This window comes from Brassica rapa, chromosome A02 (assembly GCF_000309985.2).
Source record: "Brassica rapa cultivar Chiifu-401-42 chromosome A02, CAAS_Brap_v3.01, whole genome shotgun sequence".
NCBI lineage: Eukaryota > Viridiplantae > Streptophyta > Magnoliopsida > Brassicales > Brassicaceae > Brassica > Brassica rapa.
In genome coordinates, this window is record NC_024796.2 from 3971713 (window position 1) to 3981609 (window position 9897).

Consider the following 9897-nt stretch of genomic DNA (forward strand, 5'->3'; position numbering starts at 1 on the left):
ACCTGTCTGGAAAAAGTCAACTGCGGTTTGGTTTGATTACTAAAATAAAAAGGACCTTTATTAGACGAATGTAGCGAATCAACACTTGACATGTGTTAAATCCACGAAGGCGCTTGTCTTCGGGGCCCAGTCGTGTGAGCGAGAGAGATTTGTTTGGATAGTTTTGTTTCGAAAAACCGCGAGTCTTCTTTGACCTTTGAAGTGGTGTCTGTCTGTCTGTCCCTTCTCACTCTCTTCACTCCGAGCTCACCTTCGCGGCGTTAAAACAATGGCGGCTCTAGAGAGGAGCGAACGTCGTCTGCGATGAGGAATGCTTTCGGGACTGTTCTCTCAGCTCTGATCCTCGTCCTCATTGGTGTCCTCGCTTTCTCCATTCGACTCTTCTCTGTGAGTTAAACTCACGTCTCTGCTCCTTTGATTTATTCCAATAAACTTGGCTCTAGATCCGACTATCTTGAATCCGCCACTGATCGTTGTAGCTTAAATGTTGTTGCTGATTGTTCCAGTAGAGATATTTTATAGTTGTAACTTTTACGTGCAGTCATATGATTCCTCAGATATTTGCTTGTCGTATCTACTTTGAATTAAGTTAATTCTTTCTTTTAGTTTTAATGGTCTTAATACTTTTGTTTTTCTTTGTGAAGTTGGTTGATTTCTTTTTCAGGTCATAAAGTATGAAAGTGTGATTAATGAGTTTGATCCTTACTTCAACTATAGAGTCACTCAGGTTCCCTCTCTCTTTTCTTTTATATCAGTTTTTTTTTTTTGCTTTGTGGACGAATCCTCATGTTAATTTATCATTTGTTGTTTATTTCAGTTCTTATCGAAGAATGGAATATACGAGTTCTGGAACTGGTTTGATGATCGGACCTGGTAATTTTAGGACCACAAATTTGGTCTATTTTCTTTGCTATCTTCAATATTGTTATACTTATTTTGTTATCTCTTTTGATTTTACGTATCCTCTTGGCCGTGTGATTGGAGGAACTGTTTACCCTGGGTTAACATTGACTGCTGGAACCATCTGGTGGTGAGTTTAGTTTCACTGATAACAGCAATAATTTGATATACACGTATGGGTAGTTTGAATTCATTAAACATTCCTCTGTCTGTGGAGACTGTTTGTGTCTTCACTGCTCCCGTATTTTCAGCTTTTGCATCTTGGGCAACTTACCTTTTGACCAAGGTTTGCCTTTTGCCTAACATGACCTCTCTAGTAAATTCAAGAACCAGTTGTACCAACAGTGTATATTTGCATTGTGACAGGAAGTTAAGGGCTCCGGTGCAGGACTAGCAGCTGCTGCTTTTTTGGCCATGGTATGTTTTTCAATTCGTATTCGTGGAATTTTTTTTTATCAAATGATGTATTGGAAGAGCTCTGAACACTAGAACATCATGTTTATTTCTTATAATATCTTCTTGCTTTGTTTTCTAATGCCATGTATTTAGCATTGGTGCATCATTTAGTGGAATTTGCTACAAAAGTCTGTTGATGTGATACTTCAGAATTTTTGTTTTGTTTCTTTTACTAAACAGTTATCTTTGCAGGTTCCCTCATATATTTCCCGATCTGTAGCTGGGAGCTATGACAACGAAGCTGTTGCCATTTTTGCTTTGATTTTCACTTTTTATCTTTACATTAAGATTAGGGTTTTCATTCAACAACCAACATCAAGCTTTCTCTTGTTAGTTTTGGTTTGTCTTTGTCGCCAAGTCCTATTATATTTATTCTTATCAGTGATCCTTATCATGAAATTTATGCAGACTCTAAATACATGGTTACAGTCAAGATTCCTGGTGGGTTCGTAAAATTTTTGTAAACCTTATTTGGATTTGTAAAGGAAATTCGAAATAGCATCAGCTTAAGCTATCATATCAACATCTATATTCATCCAAACAACGCTCAAACGCTTTCACGTGAAGCTCTGCATGATCATCTAACGTGTTATAAATATTGATAAGTAACACTCAGCTGCATTGATCTTGTTCATCTTGGTCTTGAGCACCCTATATATAAAAATTGTTCTTTAATATCTGTCACGATACTTCACGTTTTCGACGTCATGATTGCATTCACCTTGGAAGATAGTGTCTTGGTTAACCAATCTGAACCGGCTTTCATATTTTAAATCATTTGAAAATATGAAAATGCTATAAGTGAAAATTATAATATACATGGATTCTATGACTATGTTATTTCTTAGATTTTCTTACCACAACTACGTTTTACGTACTTATGTGAGTTGTCCTATTGAGCCTGTATATATGTATATTTATAATGTGGTTGTTGAGCTAAAAGAATAGATAATTTGGTTATATAACTTATGTTAGTATATGTGCAATTATTTTCCGCAGGTATATAATATATGCTTTGCTCACTCACGATGGGGATGCATTTTCTTTTTTTTTATTAGGGCAAAAAAATGTCAAAATTAGGGATAATTTTATATGATTTTCAAAATTTTGTCAACTAATATTAATACCCACTTACAAAAACTGATTACGCCTATCACCAAATCATTGTACGCAACCACTTCAATGGTTTACTGTTTCTTATAAAAAAGTTTCTAAGAAATTCATGTATAAGATGAAATGATGATCAGATTACCCGTTCGTACTGTATTATGATTCGTATAACATTGAGTATATTTTTTTTTGTAATTTAACATTGAAAAGAAATATATTTTACAAGTACTGTAGACTCTGTAGTACATATCTTGAAGACTTGAAATGTAGTACATAGATACGGATTTCACAAGATGGAGAAGTAATTCTTTTTTTGAACTTTTGCTTAGATGTAGAAGTTAATTAAGTACGTGGACTTGTGTAAACTAGGCATGCTTCAGCGTTATTATAAGGACATGGCTCCAAGCGAAAAGCACGTCTCTTTGAAAATAAAAGTCATGATACTGCAACATAAATTTAAATATTTTTACGTACGTTAAAAAAAGTCAAATGCTTAAAAAAAGAAGTCAAATGCTTAAAAGCCAAGAAAATGCCAATAGTATACAAATGCTGTTTAAATATTTTAGCTTTTGTTTTCCACCAAGTAAATGCTAATCGTCAAAATAAAATAATTTAGCAGTATATATTATCATCAGTTACTTTGGGTATTATTTAACAACATATGTACACATACATAGAAATTGCTTTGGAAGCTATTTTGCATGGAAAATAAATATTTTCTTCTTTTTTCACAAAATCTTGTTTTAGATTTTTTTGTTTGTTTCAAAATATTGTGTTCTTATAAATACGGCTTCTCAAACTAATTTTCACATTACATTTTTACCTAAAACTAATAACTTTGTATTATTCTCATATTAAATAATTATGGATGTATTAAACATAGGCATATTAATAAACTTGAAAGTTTCTTAATATATATATATATAATATATGTATATATATATGTATGTATGAGATGTGGCAACACGCCATTTTTGTAAATTGGAGGAAGTATATGACTAACAAATATATTTTAAAAGTCAAACATATCAACCACTAAAAGTCAAACATTTGTAAATGGAAATACAAAGTCAACAGCAATTGATCTTGGGATAGCATCATCAATGATGTATAATATGTACCCAGAGACATGTTCGGGTGTTTGAGGGCAAGACAAGATCAAGTGAAAGACAGCTTTCCTCTCCTAATTGAATGACATGTTTATATGTTACAAAAAAGAATGACAGATTTATTGAGACAAATTCAAATCCATGTAACAAGTAGCAATGACTCGAACTCTCGAAGAAACAAAATAAAACATACAACGACTCTTCGTTGATAACAAAATATATAAGGTAGTTATTGTTGACAACAAAACTTCTAATGTCTTCCATCTACCTCTAACGTGGATTACTTACTCTAAATTCTAGGTTTTCTTCGTTCGTCTTCTTATTACTGTTGGTGCTTAGTTACAATGGTATATCATAGAGGGGGGGACCATAGGAAAGATAAATATATGTTTGAAGTAACAAAAGCTACTTGAACGATCTTGAATTCATAATTTAATGAGAGAGGGATGTATCATCTTAAAAAATAATGATAATTATTACTGAGATAAGCAATGATATTTTTGTATACTTATACATATATATATATATAATCTTAGAATCTCAAGTTGAGAAACTTTCATTGGAGGTGAGGTGCTCTGATGGTGATAAATGTTAAGGATATCGATTACATTTCACTAAGTATAAACACACATAGGTACCTTAGAAAATTAAGTATCTAGTTAAAAATTATATATGTTACCGATATCGATTACATTTCACCATGTATAAAAGTAAAAACACATAGGTAATTTAGAAAATAAAGTATATATTTAAAAATATATACTTAAACCAAAAGTTTGATTAAGGGTTAATTAATATTTCTATACTATTAGGTCTGAGTTTTGAGTGAAGAGAAAACGAATTATGCAAATTAATGGAAAAAAACTATAAGAGATTTTTATCATGGTGCAAGAAATACTGTGAAAGTGTGGATCCCATAGGACAACTCAGAGTGCTAAAAATGGTGCAGTAATCCTCATAAAGAAAAATTGTCGGATTTAAAATCACATGTAATATTTCTCATAGTTTGTAATAACATAATTAACTTGTCTTTAAAAAAAAAACTAAAAGGAAATATGTATATATTAAAAAGATAAATTAAAACCTAGTAACTAAGATGATCACAATAAATTATAAATCTTTGCTATATATGAGATATAATATGTTTATAAAACATAATTGGTGTATATCTAGATGACTAGCTCATGTGTATATCAAACAGTTTAATTTATATACATTGTTTGGCAATCGTTGATGAGTTCGTTCCCCACAGGAGAAATCTCAAGAAAATGAGAAACGAACACAAGCCTCAGAATGATGATGTATTTTGGATATGAGATTGTCGGAAACCTAACATAGAAAAAATTCATGATAAGGGTATCCCGTGTGTATGCTATTTAACGGTAAAACAAAGATAAGAGAGGTTTCAATAAAAGAAGAAAATATAACATTTTATTAAGACTATCTCCGATTTAACTCTATTTTATGTATTTTTAAAAAAATAGAATAATTTTATTATAGATGTAGATATGCTTCAATAGAAGAAGAAAATACAGAGGAATGTTACATTTTTTTATATTTTAAATTACTCTATTTTAGAGAGAAAAAAAAGAGTTGAATTAGATATGCCCTTAGTATTGACATTGTTTTCATATGTACCAACTAGTTGAGAAATAAATCTTGACACTTAAATATGAAGTTGACTATTTGCAGGTGTCTTATTATATTATGAGTGAAAAATTCAATTCTAACTTTCTTCATTTTTGATATTATGTGGATTCAGATAAACCTTTAAGGTGTGTCTTTGTGGATGTTTCTGTAACGCCCCGACCGTCCATAGCTAATGGATCACCCACGCCCGCTCTCTCGGCCCGTGAGCCCCATTCCATCCGACGGTCGGTCGTTAATTTTTCCAAAGGCTCGAAATCATTGTTTACTGACCCTGCAATCACCATCCGACCTTTTCCCATGCTTTTGCTTCACTCGCACGCTATCGCGAATCACTTCCCGATAAGTCACCCATCCTTCCACTACTCCAGCTCAAGCACGCTTAACTCTGGAGTTCTTTCGGGATGTGTTCCGGAAAAGGTAAGTCAACTTTGGTGACATAGGTAGCCAAATCAATTCTCTTAAGCCTTTCTATATATCACAACTCGGGATGTTACAATTCACCCCCTCTCAAAGAACGCAACGTCCTCGTTGCGCCCTCCGACAGGTCTCAAGACGCCTCTCAGGTCGGAACTGAGATGGCTAACCAGCTCTGATACCACTTGTAACGCCCCGACCGCCCACAGCTAATGGGCCATCCACGCCCGCTCTCTCGGCTCGTGAGCCCCATCCCATCCGACGGTCGTTAATTAATTTTTCCAAAGGCTCGAAATCATTGTTTACTGACCCTGCAATCACCACCCGACCTTTTCCCATGCTTTGGCCTCACTCGTACGCTATCGCGAATCACTTCGCGATAGGTCACCCATCCTTCCACTACTCCAGCTCAAGCACGCTTAACTCTGGAGTTCTTTCAGGATGTATTCCGGAAAAGGTAAGTCAACTTTGGTGACATAGGTAGCCAAATCAATTCTCTTAAGTCTTTCTATATATCACAACTCGGGATGTTACAGTTTCAGTAATATAACCAGTACGTAATATAATGTCAATATGTAAATTTGGTATTATGTGGTTTTTGTTATACTTCAATATATATGGCCGGCCTTGAGATTTTGAAGGCATGTGGCTGTGTCTATGTAAAAAAAAAAATTTAGGAATCTATTCATATGTAATTTTTTTTTTAAAAAGTAGAGACCTATTGCAAATGTTTCACAATGCATTCCTCAGGGCCGGCCCTCATATAAGAGTTATTGAAAACTGATCAGCACACATAGAATATTGTTTGCGGCTGTAATCTACATTAACAATATCAGTTTCAGGGGTTACATACTCCCGCGCAGCTCGGTATATATAATATGGACCACTTACACTCCTACAAATCATACATATTTTTAAATATATAAAATAATAATTCAAACAGCGGCTATTAATAATGTTCCTCAATTAAATAACTATTTGACTTTTTATTTTAATTGAAGAAAATCCACTGCACATATATTTGAACCGTTCTTGTTAAGACGTGGACACGTTTAGGTCTACTTCTGTACTATATATAGAACCAGAAAAGTTATGCTTCAGACATCGGCAAATAATCTTATCTACTAACTCAAAACTCGTCTTGTGTTTCATTTCCCATAGCAATGGAAACCTCAAACATCACCAGTCACACAAATCTTCTATCGAAAATAGACCTAGAAAAGCAAAACCCTAATCACATTGTCCCAACAATCTCTGAGCTTAAAACAGAAGCAAGGTCTCTCTTCTCCTTAGCCTTCCCCACGATCCTCGCCGCGCTCATCCTCTATGCTCGCTCAGCCATTTCGATGCTCTTCCTTGGTCATATCGGCGAACTAGAACTCGCTGGTGGCTCCTTAGCCATTGCCTTCGCAAACATCACTGGATACTCAGTTCTTGCAGGCCTTGCACTCGGCATGGACCCACTTTGCTCCCAAGCCTTTGGAGCCGGCAAGCCAACACTCCTCTCATTAACTCTTCAAAGAACCGTGCTCTTCTTGCTCACTAGCTCCCTTGTAATCGTCGCTCTATGGCTCAACCTAGGGAACATCATGATCTCTCTCCATCAAGATCCAAGTATCGCATCGTTGGCTCAAACATATATCCTATTCTCTATTCCTGACTTGCTCACCAACTCTATTCTTAACCCTCTTCGTATATACCTTCGAGCACAAGGCATCACAAGTCCACTAACTATTGCAATGCTCGCCGGCACCATCTTCCACATACCGATGAACTTTCTCCTAGTTTCTTACCTTGGATTGGGTTTCATCGGTGTCTCAATGGCTGCAGCCGCTTCAAATCTTTTTGTTGTCGTGTTCCTTGTGGCCTACGTTTGGGTCAAAGGTCTACACGAGCCAACGTGGACCCGCCCTAGCTCAGAATGTTTCAAAGACTGGGGCCCACTGGTTAATTTGGCAATACCGAGCTGCGTGGGAGTATGTCTAGAGTGGTGGTGGTACGAAATCATGACCGTTCTTTGTGGTTTACTCATAAACCCTCAAACTCCAGTTGCAGCTATGGGCATTCTTATCCAAACGACGTCGTTGCTTTACATTTTCCCATCGTCTCTAGGGTTCGCAGTCTCTACCCGCGTCGGTAACGAACTTGGGTCAAACCGACCAAACACGGCTAGGTTATCAGCCATTGTGGCCGTTACCTTTGCTGGAGTAATGGGCATGACGGCCTCTGCGTTTGCTTGGGGAGTAAGCGACGTCTGGGGACGTATTTTCACTAACGATTTTGATATCATCCGGCTAACCGCAGCTGCGCTGCCGATTCTCGGGCTCTGCGAGCTTGGGAACTGCCCGCAAACAGTAGGTTGCGGGGTTGTTAGAGGCACTGCTCGGCCGTCTAAAGCTGCCAACATAAACCTAGGTGCGTTTTACCTTGTCGGAACGCCTGTAGCTGTTGGGCTAACGTTTTGGGCCGGGTATGGATTTTGCGGGCTTTGGATAGGTCTTTTCGCGGCGCAGATATGTTGTGCTGCTATGATGCTTTATGTCGTGGCCACTACAGATTGGGAGGGAGAAGCGATGAGAGCTAGAAAGCTTACGTGCAGTGAAAGCGTCGATGTTGTGATTACAACGCAAAGTAACGGTGATTTAACGGAACCATTAGTTTACGTTGTCACCGTCGCTGCTGACAACTAATCGAATGCATTGGGTTTTCCTATTCTTTTCTTTTTTTGACTTGGAATGATCGTTCCTTTTGGGGTGGGTATTTTGATAATTTGTAATTTTTTGGTGAGAAAGAAAACGAAAAATTATAATAACTATTTTTCTCCCCAAAGTAACTTTGTCCTAATATATGTAGTTTTGTAATGTATGTCATTTTGAAAGAAAAAAAGGCATGTGTAACCGGTTAATGATCTAAAATTCAAATAAGGATAAAAAACTAGTTGTACAACGCTTACATCTCACACTATATAATTATTTACAGTAGACTATATTTCCAACTTTTAATTTTGAGATGTTAAAGTTTTTTTTGATTAAATTAAAAAAGTTTTTCATGTCATGGATTTGCAACCAATCATGTGAAGTCCGATGAAAAATATCACCAAATACAGTTTTAAAATTGTTATCTAATCGAAATAAATAATTGTTTTATTATGCGTCAGAACATAAGGTAACATATATAAGATTAAGAAAAAATATATAACATTTTAAAATTAACAATAAAAATTTATTTTGATTAATTTTTTTTTGTTAAATTCATGTCATGGATTTGCAACGAATCATGTGAAGTCCGATGCAAAATATTACTAAATTAAGTTTTAAAATTGTTATCTAATCGAAATAAATAATTATTTTATTATGCATCAGAACCTAAGGTAACATATATAAGATTGAAACACAAATATAACATTTTAAAATTAACAATCTATACTATACTAAAAAGAGGATATAAGCTCCTCTTAAAGTGTCCACGTAGGCATAAAAAATCGTCCAATCAGAGAGTCCGAAGTTGTCACGTCATCTCATTTATTTTTTCGTAAAAAATGAAAACACAATGCAAAGGAAAGGATCGAACCCGGGTTATTATGACATAAATATATGGCAGACACCACTAAGCCATTGAAACTTTCTTGGACACATATACAAGAATCACTAAATATGTAATCACAAACTCTTATGTACATTTACAATGATATGGATTCAACTTTCAAGACTTCGATACTTTGTTTTGTAAAAAAAATAAGTAAGTTACTAAGCTAATATATTCTTTGAAAGTGTGAGAACATTGAAAAATATGAAAAAGCATAGATTTTTGTTTTCGTGACAAAGTTAAGAATTTTTTAAAAGTCATTTTAACATATAAATTTTCGTGACAAATATGAAAAATCATAGTTTTTTGTACAATTTTTGACAAAACAACTCAAAACATAATTCTCTAATATCTTAATAAAATATTATTTAAGGTGCAATAATAAATATATCAATTCAATAAATTTTGTAATTTAGAGACAAAACAATAACACAACAAATTTTGAAATATTTGTTTAACCTATCGATTTTTTTTCATGAGAATCCAACTAAACAAGATAAAAAAACAATTAGATTCATTTAATTACCATTTTATTCAATTTTGAATAATTTCAAATTGTAATAATGTATCTTTTTGAAGTTACAAAAAAATAATGTTCTTTCTTTATTACACTAGCATTATATATAGGTTCCATATACACAAATAAATATAATAAAACAACATAAGTTTGTTT

At 34.6% G+C, this 9897-nt stretch overlaps 1 protein-coding gene across 6 annotated transcripts; it reads left to right on the top strand.

The window, feature by feature from the left end:
* Window positions 1–74: 74 nt before the first annotated feature.
* On the top strand, window positions 75–9026 carry LOC103851293 (protein DETOXIFICATION 52). 6 transcript variants are annotated; one of them, XM_033285738.1, is made up of 5 exons: window positions 75–387; window positions 645–727; window positions 818–1186; window positions 1267–1317; window positions 1549–9026. In XM_033285738.1, exon 5 carries the CDS (start codon window positions 6803–6805, stop codon window positions 8327–8329), a length of 1527 nt encoding a protein of 508 aa, XP_033141629.1. In that variant the 5' UTR covers window positions 75–387; window positions 645–727; window positions 818–1186; window positions 1267–1317; window positions 1549–6802; the 3' UTR covers window positions 8330–9026. The 6 variants fall into 6 exon arrangements, with proteins under 6 accessions (XP_033141629.1, XP_033141630.1, XP_033141631.1 ...); XM_033285739.1 differs by having other exon boundaries at window positions 665–727; XM_033285740.1 differs by having other exon boundaries at window positions 75–1034; window positions 1084–1186.
* Window positions 9027–9897: the final 871 nt, after the last annotated feature.

Bases quoted from the DNA above. Each gene is read 5' to 3' on its own strand.
- LOC103851293 (XM_018656580.2), top strand. From the start codon at position 6,803: ATGGAAACCTCAAACATCACCAGTCACACAAATCTTCTATCGAAAATA.